Source organism: Lissotriton helveticus, chromosome 1_1 (genome assembly GCF_964261635.1).
Source record: "Lissotriton helveticus chromosome 1_1, aLisHel1.1, whole genome shotgun sequence".
NCBI classification, from domain to species: Eukaryota; Metazoa; Chordata; class Amphibia; order Caudata; family Salamandridae; genus Lissotriton; species Lissotriton helveticus.
In genome coordinates, this window is record NC_136057.1 from 1330483468 (window position 1) to 1330500933 (window position 17466).

Here is a 17466-nt window from a genome sequence, read left to right on the forward strand (position 1 = left end):
CACTGGGAATGGGGTCCAGAGAATGGTTGGAGGGCTTTGTTTCGAGGATGCACTTGAGAAGGGCATCTTCAGATATGGGGTCAAAGTTCTCCCAAATGGCTGAGGATTTGCACTCCTCTGGATAGGTAGGATGAGCGACCTGATCCACAAGTGATTTCACTTTTTCATTAAAGAATGTAGTGAAATCATCTGCTTTCTTTGTAGAATGCTCCAACTTGGAGGTTGGGGGAGAGTAGTTAGGAATCTTGATGAGATCGAATAGTTTTTTGTGTCTATTTTTGGCTAAGTCAAGGAGGGTTTTGAAGTGCGGCGCTTTCCCAAGGAATATGCCTGAACTGCCAAGCCATGCCTTCCCTCGATGATCAGAAATAAGCTTCCTAGGACCGGTTTCTGGCATTTCAGCCATCTTCAGCCAGGCTTGCTTGAATCCAGAGGCAAAGTGAGCAAGGGACTCACGTCTGGGCATACCCTGCCAACTTATGGCGAACAAATCGGTACAAAAGGGGTGGTGATGGACGGAGCATCTGAACCAATCAAACACTCACACCCAGTCAACAGATCTGGGTTTAATCCATCACCATTCTTTAGCCCACTCTGCCACCCCAGTTCAGACATGGCCATCACCACCCCCTTTTGTACCGTCCTGTTGTTAGCAGCTGCACGGCGGGTCTTCTTCTTGATCTTCTTTCTTCTTTTCTTATCGGGATCTGAGGAATGAAGGTTCAGGGAGCCCCTCAATACTGAATTTAGGGGCGTTACAGGTAGGGCAAGGGCAGGGACCAATAGGTCCCTGTCCTGGGGTGGGTACAACCCCTAGCCTGCTCCTCTCCTGTGGGAGGGGGGCAGGAGCCTAGCTGTGATTGGGCAGGGCTCTCCATCTTCCAGATGGCCGGAGCCCAGGGTTGTGCTTCACCTCATCTCCCCCACCTGAGGGGTGGGGTTGGCACAGGCTGGCACCCCCCCTTCCTGACGTAGTTTTTCTTGCCAGTCTTCATGCCAAAGTAGGGGTCAGGACTGGTGGGGGCCAGTTGCTGGGTCCAGCAAATGGTCTGGAGAAGCTCACAGAGGCGGCAGGCCTTTGAAGCTTCCCCCTGCTCATCCTGGGTGAGGAGACCTTGCACCTCGACCAGGATGTGCATTGTTGCAGGCCCAGGAGAGCTGGGGCTCTCCACCCAGGGGTCGAGCAACATGTCTGCTGTGTGGCAGCCTAGGCAGCCTCTCAGTCCAGACATGGATTGTGGTTAGGTTTCAGGGGGCATCTCTAAGATGCCCTCTGTGGTGCATTTTTCATTACATCCCACACTGGCAACAGTGTGGATTTAATGTGCTGAGAAGTTTGACAACAAACTTGTCAGTCTTCAGTGTAGCCATTTTGGTGCTGTGGAGTTCATAATGTCGACCTCCCAGCACCATATACTCTTAATGGCATCACTGCACTTACAGTGCCCAGGAATGACCCTAGGTACTGTAGGGGCACAGGGCTCATGCACCTGTGCCCACACCACTGGCATAGGACACCCAGCTAGAGGGGTGACTGATGTATGTCAGGGCAGTGGGTTTGTGGGCATGGCACACAGGGATGTGTGCCATGTCGACTCTTTGTTTAGTTCTGTACTTAGGCACTCAGCATGCCAAGGCAGTTTGTGGGTGCCAGGGTACAGGGCCCCTAAGGGTGGCACAATAAGTGCTGCAGTCCTTAGGGATTTTCTCTGGCCTGGCCACCATGCCCTGGGTACCTAGGGTACCATTTACTAGGGGCTGACTGGTGGCCAGAGATGCCAATTGGGTTTTAGTTTCAGCACAGTTTTAGGGAAGGAGCACAGGCCCTGGGTACTTGGTTGGCAGGAGCCCAGGGCACACTCAGTCAAAGCACATCAGCAGTCAGAAAAAAGTGGGGGCATACCAATGCAAGAAGTCAATGGTAATTAGAGGCAGGAAAAATGTCAGTATTATTGATTACTGCAGGTCTTGCAGACAGCGCATGAGCGCTGTAGCTCGCCCCAAAAATGTCCTGGTAGGTTTAGCTATAGCAGTGGCGTTAAGAAAGAATGCTTGTTTAGTGGGTAGACATGCCGTTTCATGGTTCTAGGAGTTTGTGCATGAAGATTGTGTTCGGATAGACGTGAAGCCACTGGAAGGGATTTTGAGGCAGCAGGAGCTCAGTGGAGTAACGAAACTTGAGGAGGCCCCCCTGCAAGGTACCTGGAGGGGCCCCCTCCAGGCACAATCAGGAGCGCTCCACAGGCCCGTAGCCAGAATGATATTTTTAGGGGGGCATGGCCCTCAGCTATGACGAAACATAAAGCTGTGCACAATACATATATTCTTTTCCAAGTAGTATTTGTTGGGGAAATGTACAGTATGCAAGATTTGAAATTGCACACTACGTTTGGGTGCTTTTTCAAACAACAAAATTCTAACTTGGTTGGGTTGAGCTTCTGCTAGGTGCTGGGCATCCAGATTTGCATGATATGCAGGCAGTTTTTGAGGCACTAGATGTTAGAAGTGGAGTAAAACTGTGTATCATCGGTGTGTTAAAGGAAGAAAGCTGAGAGGTCCAGAAATATCAGGAGGCAGTGGTAACTTCATCTGGGATTAGGAGGGCATTGTTTACGACGTGTAAGGTAGTAGTCTCATAGCTACAGCATGATCTGAAGCAGGACTGGTAGTCGTACATAGGCAAATGGCTTCATTTTCAAGTTCAAGGCATTCACAAATGGTGATCATGCAATTGTAAATCAATTTAATTATGCACAGACCCTTGGCTGGTATTAAAGTCTACTCCTCCTGTCCCTAAACTGTAGGAAGTGGGACTCAGAAACTTTCTGGCGGCTTTCTGCCTGGAGGACTGACAGACCGGGATCGCAGGCAGAGCTGCTGTCATTGATGTCAAATCGCCAGTCGTGCTGGGATGTGAGGTAGTGTGCACCCAACCCCCCTTCTGTCGGTCTCGACTTTCTTGTTTGCCCCATTGAAGGAGATATGACTTCCTGAAATGTTTCTAAGTCTGAACGTAGAGAGGACCACACCAGGATCCATGTCAAACATCATCCGATCAACCTTGAGGCCATCCGAGGCATGGACTTCAAACTTCGCCCACTCGCTTTCCCGCATCTGTCGACAACCGCACTGTGATTCCGCGCATAAGCAACCCACCGTCATCAAACACCACTTCAGATCCAGCTTGCCCCGCTGATGACTCTTCAGAGACTAAATTTTTCCCATAAAACTTTCTAAGTCAGAAGGTAAACCTTCCACTGGCAGGAACCTAGTCCCTGCATCTGACCCACGCTCCATCACGGTCTTACTTAATTTTTGATTTTGAACTGGTCTAGCACGATCAGATGGCCACAATTGATGCTTATTTGTATCTCCCGTTCTACTTATTGGATTTTTATCGCTTTGGTATAGTATTGTTTATTAAAATTTACTATATTTTCCTAAATTGGCTTGGGATTTTTGTTTTGTTGTGTTTTCACTTTATTACTGTTTGAGTACTGCATACATAATTTACACATTACCTCAAAGGTAAGACTGACTGTTGTGTGGCAAGCTACCATAGTGTTAAGCATAGGTTTAGTTAGTGACTCTAGTGGTTTATGCTGATAAGGCTTGTGATTATTATTTGAGCTGCGTTTTCACTCTCTCAACCAATACTCCAAGTTCGTACAGCAAGCAATACTGGGAAACCAAGGCTGCTGAGATTTTGTTAAATTCAATTATGGGTAGGTATTCAAGGCACTGTCTTAGCAATGTTGGTTTAGACTGTCTTGAATACCCACCTCTGTAAAATCAATTATGACATGTTAATTGTGAATAATGCAACCAGATCTAAGAATGTGGACACTGACAGCTAGCATACACCTCTCCCCTCAGGTTACCCAGATTCAACAGCATTATCAATCCCATTCTATGGTGTAGAAGAATGTCTGCATATACATGATGGGGGAGGCCATGCTTTTCTATGCAATACTGATTTGAGACCAAGATGCCCAATTTAAAGCTTATTTTGAAATGGGAAGGAGAGAAATAGTGTGGTAGTTGCAAAGGTCTATTGTATCAAGGGGTCACTTCATTTTCCTTTCCTCTCCCACTTTCATTTATTTCCTCCCATCTTTGCCTGTTGTCCTGCCTCTTCCTTGACAGCATTGTGTTTGTTCTTCTCTCGCAACTTGTTCTCTGCAGTCCATCACTGTGGTCCTTCAACCCAGTCAAGTCAGTTTCTCACCCAGATTACTTAGGACACTGTGGTTGAGTGTATATAGCTCAATGGTGTGGGTGCAAGGGAATCACTGAAATATTTGCAACAGAATGTAAAAGCAGCAACAAATAAGGTTTCTCTCACAGGGAGCAGGGGACAGAAGCAGCAGCATTTTAAACTTAACTCATATGCAGTAATTGTACTGCACAGATAGCAGCATTGCAGGCTTCTTGGCAACACAAACCAGATAGAACAAAGGCTGGAAGGTGAGATTTCAACACACAGAGAATATGTTATGTTCTGTTATGTTAAAACAATTTTTATAGCGCTACTAACACCTGAAGGTTTCTTGGTGCTTGTGCTGGGGAAACAGAAGAAAAAGAGGGATATAGCTAATTATAGGCCTCCGGAAACAAAAAAGTTTTAAGAAGGTACGCCTAGGTATACCTTAGGCAGCAGGACTAGAAGCTTCGCTCACACAAGCAGTAGAGGTAAAACACAAAAGTACCTTTGCAAGTTTTCTTTAAACATAGAAACATTGGCAGATTCCGTGCAAGCTTTCCTTAGACTAGGACAAAAAAGGCACAATATAGAGAGCAACTATAACAAGCACTGGCAAAGCCAATAGGTCTTGCCTATACAAGAGCTGTTGGCTTTGGCACTGTGGTTTTGCCATGTTGTACCCCAGTGTGGCTGCTGTCCAGCGTGGCTACAAGTTAGTGGCACGGAGTGTCCTAGAGTGAAGTGGGGGGAGTAGAGTCCCGTACACTGGATTTGTTGGAGTAGAGTGGAGTAGGGGGAGTAGAGTGTCATAGAGTTCAGTAGAGGGAAGTAGAGATCACTGGTTCTGTGGCAGAGAGTGTCGTAGATTGCAGTGTCATAGTGCACTACCGTAGAGTGGTGTGGAGTGGAGTGTGGTGGAATAGTGTAGAGTGCAACCATGGCCGGCAGTGGGAGTACCTGCAGGGCGGTGACGTGGGGGGGGAGGGGCATGGTCTTCGGTAGTAATGTATGGATTACGAAGTTTTACAGGTAAGTAAACATTTAAATAAATAAAATGAATTTTGCTGCGCGCACTGCATCGCATTTGGGGATGCAGTGCACTCAACGAAATCCATTTTATTTATTTAAATGGTTACTTACCTGGGAAGCTCCGTAATCCATACATTACTACCCCCCACCCTGCCCCTCCGCCTCCCCACGTCACCGCTCTGCCGGTACTCCCACTGCTGGCCGCGGCTGGTAGAGTGGACTGACGTAGTGGGATGGACTGGACTGGAGTAGATTGGGGTGTGTTGGATTGGGATAGAGTGGGTTGGATTGAGTGGGGTGGGCTGGATTGGAGTGGGTGGACTAGATTGGCATGGGGTGGATCAGAGTGGATTAGATTGCAGAGGGGTGGATTGAGATGAGGTGGATTGGATTGGTTGGGGTGAACAGATTGCGCTGGATTGGATTGAGGTGGATTGAATTGGGTTGGGGTGGATTAGATAGGCGTGGGGTAACTTGGATTTGGGTGGGATGGATTGGTTTGGACAGGGTGGATTGGATTAGGGTAAAGTAGTTGGATTGGAGTGGGGTGGAATGTTTTGAATTTGGAGTGGAGTATATTGTTTTGGATTGGAGTAGGGCACATTGGAGTGGGGCTGATTGGAGTGGGGCAGAATTTTTTGGATTGGAGTGGGGAAGACTGTTTTGGATTGGAGTGGGTCAGAGTGTTTGGAGTGAAGTGGGGCACATTGTTTTGGATTGGAGTGTGGCACATTATTTTGGATTGGAGTGGGGTAGATTGTTTTCGATTGGAGTGGGGCAGATTGGAATGAAGGATACTGTTTTGGATCGGAGTGGAACAGTTTGGAGTGAGCAAATTGAAGAGGATCAGATTGTTTTGTATTGGGGCAGATTGGAGTGGAAAGATTGTTTCAGATTGAAGTGGGGTGAATTGGTTTCGGGTGGGCGGATTGGGCTGAGGTGGATTGGACTGGAGTGGGGCAGAATGTTTTGGATTGAAATGGGGCAGATTGTTTGGGACTGGAATGGGGCAGAATGCAGTGGGGCAGATTGTTTGGGACTGGAATAGGGCAGATTACAGTGGGGCAGATTGTTTTGGAGTGGGACAGATTGTTTTGGATTGGAGTCGGACAGACTAGAGTGGGACAGGTTGGGAGGATTGGATTGTAGAGGTTTGGAGTGGATTTTATTGGGGTGAGTGGGTTGGATTAGAGTGGGTTGGATGGATTGGTGTGGTGTGGATTGAATTGAGTGGGGCGGATTTGAGTGGGTTGTTTCGGGTGTACTGCACAATTATGTGTTAAAGCATCATTTCAGAAATTTCACATAAGAAAGAAAGGATGTCGCTTTGCAAAAACATAATCCTAATTTAAGAATAGCGCCATTGATAAAAAATAATATAAAACATGAGTGCATAGTGGGAAAAGAAGACTTGCCAAAATAAAATAAAGTTAACTATAGAAATTAAACTTTTGCACTTTTAGTTTTCCTGCTGGGCATGTTTTTGTCAGTCATACGCTGTCTGTTTGCTGGGCACTAAAAGTTAAAAAGAACAAAATAGTGCCTCAATCACGTCAAGAGCAGCAGATGGACACTGATTAAGTTGAATCAATCAGTGCTTGGTCCCTGCTCCACAGAGATGAACGGAAATTATGTTAGGCATGCAGTGACAAATTACTATGCTGTAAAGAAGAGTGCTACACAAGCCAAATGGTAAGAAACTGGCGGGCTCCAAGCCCTTTTCTCTAAACAAGAGTGTCTCGTAAGCGAGGCACATGCTCTTGCAGGATGGACCCTAAAAATTACTCTTAGGAAAAGCAGCTGATCCATGGAAATTAGTTGGGCAGGCATCTATCCCACAACAAGGTGCATCCCAGAAAGGAGATGTGCAAGTGTCCTTCACATAGTTATATGAAGAAGCAGGAGAACGCTCCCTCACAATATAGGTAGAGAATGGTGGGAGATGAGTGAAAAACATGCACAAAACATGAGCAGCATGGGCAGCAACTCTTAAAACAGGGAGGTCACTGGAAGTAAATGTTATATCATGCATATTTGTAGAGCGCACTATCTCAGGGTTTTCAGGTAATGAAACTCACCTTTACAAAATAAATACCGTAGATGACAACTGTGCAAACCTCACTAACATATACAAAATAAAGAGACAGGAAGCAATCATCATTTCAAGACTCCCTCACAAAACATGTACATACTGCTAGCACGGACAGGTGTGCAAAGCTACCAAGAGGCATTAGGTCATGTAGCAGGCTTTAGAGCTGTCCTTGATTTCACATAACAGTATCTCACATGAACTGATGTTTACAGGCATCATGTTTGTGATAAAACAGAAATTCAAAGTACGATTGGATTAAAAGTTTGAGTGGTTGATTGTGTTACACATAAAGGGGCCCACTGGCACCATTTATAAGTGTGCAAGTAACAATTCTGAAGTGTGAAAGTAAAACCTGATGTTCTGGAAATACATTAAAACACCAATTGCAGTTATCATCCTGACAGTGAAGTCAATTGTTGTTATTTCAAATGTAAATTAGCGCTCCAAACTATAACATGCAAGGATTTCTGGCATCGCGCCTCCAGGACTAACTATGCATTTCAAACATTTCTTTTGTTCTATTTACTGCTCATTGCAATATAACAGGAAAGTTGTCCAGTGGTTCCCTTTCTGCTAGAGAGTGCATAAGTGAAAGAAATGCAACTTACCCACACCACATTTTTAAAGAGGGTGTCATGTCTGGGGAAAGATTCAGTTCCATTTCCTTTGTGTCGGGATGATTCAGACAGGCTACAGGCGAGAGACTTTCTGTCCCTCTTTGGAATTTCCCGCTCTTTTTCTCTATTCAGGTCAGACTCCCAGCACGCATGCAGAGACAATGCTGAGGGGAGTTAACTTTTCATGCATGTGGTCTATTGTGCCTCCGCCTCTCTCAGAGGTCATATCCTGGACAACAAACTGCCCTCATGCTTCTGCAGCCTGCTATCAGGAACACAACAACTGCTGTGTTTTGGAAGGGGCCTCATTGCATAGGTTATGTTTCTTTGGTAAGGCTGCATTTCAAGGTTGAATATTTTCTTTTTACACTGTGCACATTTTAATATAAAGAGTTGTAATAATACTGCACACGCTGTCTGCGTCGTGGCTACGGCCCTGGCTCTCTGGCCGGAGTACTCTGCTAAGGGGGCCCCCTGGAGCTTGGGGGCCCCCGCACAACGGGGGTTGCGGGGCCTGTGTTACGCCCCTGCAGGAGCTGTAAACTTTGTATAACCCGCCATACTTTTCATGGCTTACTAAAGTGTGTTAAATTAGACTGTGCATACCCTGTGTTCCACCTTGATTTGTTTGAATCGAAGTGTCCACTTGAGGGGCACCCCTATAGCACCCTAGTAATACAAACCTCTCACTTCTTTTTTCATTTCAGGGATTCAGAGGTTTTCCATTACCTCCAGGATGCAAAGCTGACATTCCTTTTACAATTCAGAACATTGGGCAAACTTCCACATACATCATCAATGTGGCAGGGAGCAGCATTGTGGAAAGCTACAGCCCCTCAAGGTAATCTCTCTTCTTGGACAAAGGATGTTTCATATGCTCTCAAGGTGTCATTAATATAACATTACAATGGGGCTTCACTAAGCAAATGTGCAAGTGTCACTCATTCTGAGTGAGATTCACTCCCACATAAGGCATTCATGTATCTTCTTTTTCTAAGTCAGTATGAAGGCGGTTATGGCAGATTTTTCATCTAATGAGGATTTACCTCTCTCCCGCCCCCTCTTTATTGTTAAATTATTGACACATCTATTGATGCATTTTAGAACTGTCATTTCTTTGTTCACAGAGAGAAGAGGAATAAAAACATGCAATTATATAAAAAGGCTTAAAGGAAAGGCAATTATCTCTATTGTGTATTTGATACCACTCTAGCTGAACAGCCTCTCACTTAGAGAAAATCTATAACATCTTAAGTTACTTCCTTCATTGATTAATTGACTATGGGGTCTCTCCACCTGAGCAGTCCTCATCGATCCATTGAGATCGCACTTCCTCTGGAAAGTCATTTACTGGTGAAGTTGGAAGTTGGAAGGGTTTTATATAGCGCTCTACTACCAAACGGTTTCTTGGCGCTGTAGACAGAAACTAAGACTGAGGGGGAAGGGGGGGAGGTTTAAATAATGTAAGCAGGAGAGAAAAGGTAGGTTTTCAGAGCAGCCCGAAAGTCTAGATAAGAAGGGATAGATCTAATTATCAGAGGGAGTGAGTTCCAGAAGAGGGGGGCAAGTGTTGAAAATCTAGAGCCACCCGATTTCTTCTTACGAAATCGGGGGACTAGAAGGAGGAACTGGGTGGAGGACCGCAGATGTCTAGTAGGAACATATGCAGTGATCTTGGATCTGATGAAAGCAGGGGCAGTGCCAGCTAATGACATATAGGTCAAACAGCCCAGCTTAAAGGGTGAGCGCTCCTTTATAGGGAGCCAATGAAGAGTTTTGAGCAGAGGGGTGATGTACCTAGATTTGGGGAGCCTAAAAATGAGGCGCGCTGCTTGGTTTTAAATAAGCTGCAAACGACGACATTCATAGGCTGGAATGCCCACATATAGGGCATTCCCATAAGCTAGTCGGGAAAGGATCATTGCCGAAACAATGAGTTTGAGAGCTTCAGCCGAGAAGTAGCGTGAGACTTTCCGGATGATTATGAGGGAGAGGAAGCAAGAGGAGACTACTGCGCTTATCTGGGGGCGTAGAGAGAGGTCCTGGCTGACCTTGATGCCAAGGGTTCTAACAGAGGCAGAGGGGGACGGGGGGGGGGAACCGAGGATGGGGGGGCCAAAAAGCAGGGGACCAAGGGTTAGAGGGACCACCGATAAGAACCAGCTCCGTCTTATCGGGGTTCAATTTAAGATGATTGAGGTTCATCCAATTATAGATAAAAGTAAGAGTGGAATGAACCCTGGAAACTGAGTCGGCAGAAGAGGAGAGTTTGAAGATGAGCTGGAGGTCATCGGCGTAATTGAACGCCGTGACCTCCATGTCCTGTAAAGCAACAATGAGGGGGTGTATGTAAAGGTTAAACAAAAGAGGGGAAAGAGAGGAGCCTTGGGGTACACCACAGGAGACGGGGCGGATGGGTGCAAGAAAACCTTCCAGTCGAACAGCCTGAGTACGACCTGTTAAAAAAGAGGTGAGCCAGGACAAGGCTGGCCCCCGTAGGCCGGCACCTCTGACACGGTAGAGTAAGATGGAATGATCGACCGTGTCAAAGGCCGAGGATAGATCGAGCAGAACTACGGCCGGGGGGGAATTGGTGTCTGCACTACATCTAAGCTCATCAACCACTGAGAGGACCACAGTTTCTGTAGAGTGTACAGGACGGAAGCCGACCTGGTGGTCAGCCAGGAGGTGATGAGCTTCAACGTAGGTAGAGAGCGAAGAGGTGATATGGCTCTCTAGGATCTTGCTCAAGAGTGGAAGGAGCAAAATAGGTCGAAAGTTGGAGGAAACAGTAGGGTCAGCACCAGGTTTCTTTATAATGGGGATAACCATGGCTGATTTAAAAGCATCTGGTACAATTCCTGAAGTGATAGAGGTGTTGAGCAGGGTTATAGGGGGGACTGGGCAGCGAGAGAAGATCTCCCTCAGGACATGTGCCGGGCAAAAGTCAGCGGGGGAACCCGTCTTAACATTGCCTAGGAGGGTATGAAAAGCTTCTTCTGAAATCAGCAGGAATTGGTCAAAGAGGGAAGGGGGAGGGGGAGTGGAGGGCAAACGAGCAGAGAGGGTGCTAAAGGAATATTCTGTTTTATGGTAGTGATTTTCTCAATGAAATAGTCATTGAGAATATTACAGAGGGATTGGAATGGATGGGTCTGGGCACCACTCTATTAGAGGCAGCAAGCTCGTGTACGATCGTGAAGATCTCTTTGGATTTGTTTTGTTTTGCTGCCTGATTGATTTTCTGAGAGAAATACTCTAGCTTGGCGGTGAGTATCGCTTTTTTGTAGGCCCGAAGGAGGATCAGATAGGATATTTTGAGGTCAGGGCAGTTTCTGCGACGCCAGTGGCGCTCAGCCTGTCGAAGTGCCAACTTCTGGTTTTTCAGGGCATTGGTAAACCACCTATTGGCGTTGTGTAGACGGCGTGTTCTGATTAGTCTGAGTGGAGCAACTGGGTTACAGGCCTCTGAGAGCCAATTATCAAGGATTTCTACCTGCCTATTAGGGGACAGGTCTGTCAGGGTAGGGGCGGAGGAGGCTAAGGAATGGCCTAGACCAACCAGGTCTACCCTATTCCAGAAGCGGGCATATATATTTTTGGAAGAGGAAGGGTGGTGGTCTCCCTCAAAGGGGCGGAGAATGTGATCAAGGAATGATCGGACCAGGCACAGGGGGATATGGTAGGTGTGGAAATTGACAGATTGGCAGACCAAACCTGGTCGAGGGTGTGCCCGTGAGTATGGGTGGGAGCAGTTATATGTGGCATGAAGTTAAGACAGTGAAGGGTATCGGAAAAATCTTTGGACAGGGGGTTCTCATGAGGATCACCTGGCCAAAAATTAAAGTCACCCAAAAGGAGGACGGCGGAGTTGTTAACTACCAGTGTGGCTAGTAGATCCTGTATGGCTGGGATGAAGTGGGGCATGGGTTGAGGGGGACGATAGAAGAGCACAATAGTGAGAGGGGACGCAAGTTTTGTGGAACGCACCACTAAAAAATCAGTTGAGATAATAGGATGGTGAGTGAGAGTTTGAAATTGAAGGTTCAAAAGTAACATCATTGCTACTCCGCCGCCGGTCTTCACGAAGGATGTAGTTAGCGTCAGGAAGGGAAGGGAGGATATCGGGCAGGGAAGGGCCTTGTACCAAGTTTCAGTGAGACACAGAATCTCGGGTTTGAGGGTGTCAAGAAGGTCAAAGAGTTCCAATTGATGCTTGACCGCAGACCGGGTATTAAGAAGGGAGACTGAGGCCGTGGGTGGAAGGTTAGCCGTGAGTTTGGAGCAAGAATGAGTAGAAGCCGAGCGTGGCAGCTTCTTATGGAGGCTGGAATGACAGCGTGCAGGATTAGAATAATCATAACGGGCGATTTCATGAGAAATAATTCGGGTCAGTGTTGAGGGGCTAATGGGCCAGTCGTCATGGTATGCCAGGAGTTGGTTAGGTAGGTAGGAGAGGGGACAGGCAGGGTGGAGGGCCCCGGGCCCGGCCTGGTGCGGCCTGGCGCAGACGGGCTTGCCTTTGGCGCGCCTTCGGTGCGCCGGCCGGGAAAGGCACATAGTTAGATAGAGGAGAAAGAGGGGCGTGTCCTGGCGTAAGTGGGCGTGGCCTGGGCTGAGGGCTTCCCCAGAATGGCGGCAATCCTTTCTGCGACCCGCGGCAGCGTCAAAATCGGCTGCGCGGGGAGAAGTGCTGAAAGTGAGGGTGTCAAGGTGCAGGGAGCAAGGTAAATGATAAAAGCACAAGAGAAATACAATTTTAAAAACAATCGTCTCTCCCGGCTTCCGCCTGAGGAGTTCGTAGCTGTCTTAGCCGCGCGTTGTGAAGAGCGCGCTTTAAATAGAGGCGAGGGGCGTGTCCTGACGTAAGTGGGCGTGGCCTGGGCTGAGGGCTTCCCCAGAATGGCGGCAATCCTTTCTGCGACCCGTGGCAGCTTCAAAATCGGCTGCGCGGGGAGAAGTGCTGAAAGTGAGGGTCTCAAGGTGCAGGGAGCAAGGTAAATGATAAAAGCACAAGAGAAATACAATTTTGAAAACAATCGTCTCTCCCGGCTTCCGCCTGAGGAGTTCGTAGCTGTCTAAGCCGCGCGTTGTGAAGAGCGCGCTTTAAATAGAGGCGAGGGGCCTGTCCTGGCGTAAGTGGGCGTGGCCTGGGCTGAGGGCTTCCCCAGAATGGCGGCAATCCTTTCTGCGACCCGCGGCAGCGTCAAAATCGGCTGCGCGGGGAGAAGTGCTGAAAGTGAGGGTGTCAAGGTGCAGGGAGCAAGGTAAATGATAAAAGCACAAGAGAAATACAATTTTAAAAACAATCGTCGCTCCCGGCTTCCGTACTCAGGAGTTCGTAGCTGTTCAGACAGCCTCTATATCCTCTTCTTTTAACAGGTCTTATCGCTGTGTGTCATTGACATTGTTTTTTATATAGGGAGTTGCTCACTGGTGGGTTCATTTGGTATCCCTATATCTGGTTAATCTTAAACTATGGCATGTGTCTGATCTTTCTCCCTCTGTATTGTATGGTGTCACAGCCCACTTTGTGCCCCATTGGCTTATTATAATTTTTTTGTTGTTGCAGTTTTTTTATATAGTACAAACTTGACCCGAAGGTATTGGCACGCTTCACATGAGCACCAGTTACGTTACACAAGGATACATTAATTTTTGGTAGGCTCGGGGAGATTAAGTATTTTGCCCAGAATCACAGGATGTTGAGCAGAGGCTCAAACCTGGTTCCACAGCTCCAAAGTCGGCAGCTCTAGCCATAAGGCTAGAACTTCAGATGTCTGTCACATGAATGTCTGTGATGAGTCTACATCAGAGCATTCGTTTTCTTGGTCAGTGTCTCTTCTGGCTCTCAAGTTAATTTTGAAACCCACTCCCAAATATCAAAGGGGAGTATCTTTGAAAAGTGGCCGAAGAATTGTGATATTTATTTTTGTTATTTACAATTGAGCAGGTGCCTTCCACAGCAAAATGCCTGAACCTATTTTGTGGCAGGTGGAATTTTTCTCAATTGAGTTCACTTTTGTATCTTGCTCCATTATGTGCATTTTGCACCTGATAATGTCTTCCACAGAGTTAGTTTTGCACCATTCTCATTCCAAATGTATTCATTTTTTTAGATTTGCCAACTTTGGGTTCCTAACTTCTATAACTGGAATTTATAGGGGGTGACCATTCAGAGCTTTGGAAATGGTCAAATTAAAGACATCCAGGATTTGTTCCAGGGTTGCATTGGACATTATGATGGGAACTGGACTATATTGAAGGCAGCCGTGGCCTGCGCAGATAAGAGCAGTGGGACTGGGTGGTGGCGGGGGTGGAGATTTCCACAGACGACCATGAGGGAAAATGAATTATTAACTTATTTTTCCCTCGTAGTCGTCTCTTGAAATCCCCCCCACCCACTAGGCCCTGCCGCCACCGCTCTCACTTGCACGGGCCGCTGCTGTTTGAAGGTGTTATAGGTGTGTCCTGTTGCACTCTCCATGCCACTAAACGTGGTTTGATTTGAGTGCCCTCATTTTGGGAGGTTTTAAGCATGTCAGAGAGGTATGTCAAGATTATTGATCTTCTGAACTCAACTCTGGGCTTTATTATGGCCCCCAAATCATTTACCTGTCCCCCAAAGTGGTTTACTCACAGCAGCACCTTGGGAATTCCCCCAGTTTTACACCAGGTTTTAAAGACTGATACAATTTTGCTTGGAAATGAGATGACATTAAAAATAGATTTTGAAATCTAAACGGTCCCACTTCACCGCAAAGTAGCTAGCTGAGTAGACTGAAATGTGTGGTTTTGGCACATATGTATGTGCTCGCTGAGCAAGCTGTTTATTTTACTGAGCTAAGGTATCAGTATTTATACATGTGTGTTAGATGCCCTCTACTTTGAGAACAATCATAATTTTCCCTCCTCTACTTTGGAGGATCAAGTTGCCAGTGCCACTAAGCTCTACATTCTTGGTGGCACCAAAGCTTACCCAAATAATATTGCTTCAGAATACAAAGTTACCCATTATAACTGAGGCACATGGGAAATAATTTACTTACGATCATGGAATGATCATTTGATACCATTTCTCTTACAGTTAGACTTTTTATCTAGATCCCCTGCAGCATGACGAGAAGGATAATTTTTTTATTTTACCAATACCATGTTGTTTGTTTAGTTTTTACATCTCATTTTAACTGAGGTCTGTTTGAAGACCCTGGTCACTTTTTCAAGTCTGAAAAATTCAATATTTTCTAATAAACATCATGATAAGATCATAAATACTCAATATAATTTATTTGCCCTATGTTCCCTCTTTAGGGTTAAGCTTGAAAGGGGAGAAAGCACTGAAGGTCAAGTGACCGTTGCTATTCCTGATACAGCTGAAAGTGGCACATCTTCTACTATTGAAATTCAGGTGGTGGAAGAAGATTTACACGATCATACCACATGGTTTATGGAATGTTTGATACAGTTTCCCAGTAAATAAGGTACGTATTAATCCCATGGCCTTGTGTTGGAGTATTACAATGACATGTAAAAATCACCTGAGATTCATATAACAGTATGATCCCTGATAAACAAAAAATAGATGGTTTGTTGGAAATCAGGGAGAATTCCAAATGGAGCTAAGAGCTAAGTAGATGACAAGGCAGCAGAAGGTACATCTAAATCTATAGGGGTGTTGCCAAGTAGATTTGAGCTGCAAATGTGAGATCACAGTGGGAACATGTTGTATTATGAAATAATGCATCTTTGTCAATCTCAGCTCTAATCATGCATGTTCACCACACCGGCCAAAAGCATCTTAAAATCTATTTACATTCTTAATGATTCATTGGATATTTTGTGGAGTTAGGTAAGTGAAGCACACTTTACCAAGTCTGTAAACCCAGCTTGAACTCTTGTGTGGACTTGCTATTCAAGAACTGGTTCCACATGACTAGCAACATATGGGTGATATACTCACCTATCTCATAAAACAGATTTAACCAGAGACGTGTAACGTTCGGTGGAAATATGACCAACTGAAGCTTAATAGTGAAATAAAAAAGTAGACCCATAGAAAAAAAGCAGAAAAAAAAGCAAGCAACCTGTGTGCTTTTTCATCCTACGTATGGTTTTATAAACATTCATTGAGGGAAAAATGTTATTGAGAGTTGATGAAAAAAGTAAGTGAGGAATTAGATAGTAGAATGAATATCCATTTCACTTTGATTACTCATCTTTTGCCTATTCATTTATAATGTCATCTCATTACTCATACACGCTTAAATAACATAAATATGGATCTTTTATCTTGATAGAGTTTTTATACAATACTTGACATCAGATACCCTATGTAGTGTGATACAATACTTTTTCACTTGTCTTACTTCAACAGTTGTTGTTTAAATTATAGCACGATGTATATAAAGGAATTACTTGGATGATTAGTAATGATGTTGTACAAACTCACAATCTCTTTTGTCGATATGCATTACGCTGAATGCACCTTCTTTAATTGGAATATAAAAAGAGCTACAGATCACAACACATCTCTTATGAATTCTTCGCATATATTAAATATTTGCTTTTTGTGATGCCTTTTCAAACTTCATGATTTGGAAATTAAATAAGACAAATGGCAATGATGCATTGTCAAAATAGATTTCCACCAAAGAGTGACAGATGTGTTTTATGGAACCCAAACGTGATATTGGAAAAATAGTGGACATTTCAACCCCATAATTGCAATGAATATGAAATGATCAAGGACTCTGACATATACTCACGATACAACCATAGTGTTGAATTCAATTACACTTTGTTCTGTGTGCATGTTGCGTAATGGAATTGGTAAACATATAGTTCATCATTTTTTATTTAGGGTCTGACTCAGTGATTAACAACTGATTGCTGTTTAACCTTATTGCAGGCTTTCCTGGAAATACACATCCTTCAAAGTGAAGACGATTTTAAGCATCAACTAAGCAAAGAAATTCAAATTACTACTTATTCTTCAACCACAGATTAACACTTCTATTCCAATTTTATAAGAATATCTTTTATTGAAACTGCAAATTACTTGAAAATAGCAGTCCTACTGTGCAAACTACAAATTCCTGTGCAAATTACTTGAAAAAACAATCCTTTTGTGCAGAACCCATGTTGAGATCTATTTCTGATGACAAAAAATTTGATCCATTTAGGAATGTTTAGTTGTATTGACTATGGAAGTTTGAACATATATGCTACGATCTATGTGCAGTCACTTTAAAAACTGGGGGTCAGATTTACGAGGCCCTTGCAACACTTTTGCATCACTGTTGAGTCACTTTTGTGACGCAGCAGTGGCGTAAAAAATTTGTCAAATTTACAACGTGAAGCATCTAGGGAGATGCGTAACATTGTAAAGCCCTACGTCACATTATACCTGCGTCTGGTATAATGTATGCAGGGTGGGCGTTCCCACACAAAACGCCATGTAGAACTGACTCAGTGAAATCTACAAGATCACTGCGTCACTCCATGCCTTCACTGCGTCGAAATCC

At 45.1% G+C, this 17466-nt stretch overlaps 1 protein-coding gene across 1 annotated transcript in view; it reads left to right on the forward strand.

The window, feature by feature from the left end:
* Positions 1-17095, forward strand: part of LOC144772798 (von Willebrand factor A domain-containing protein 7-like) — a 556704-nt gene extending 539609 nt beyond the window's left edge. Inside the window, exons 14-16 of the mRNA XM_078657375.1 lie at positions 8650-8783; positions 15254-15423; positions 16851-17095. Of these exons, the coding sequence (XP_078513501.1) occupies positions 8650-8783; positions 15254-15422 (303 nt within the window). The 3' untranslated portion in view covers position 15423; positions 16851-17095. The remainder of the gene's footprint in view (positions 1-8649; positions 8784-15253; positions 15424-16850) is intronic.
* The last annotated feature ends 371 nt before the right edge of the window (positions 17096-17466 follow it).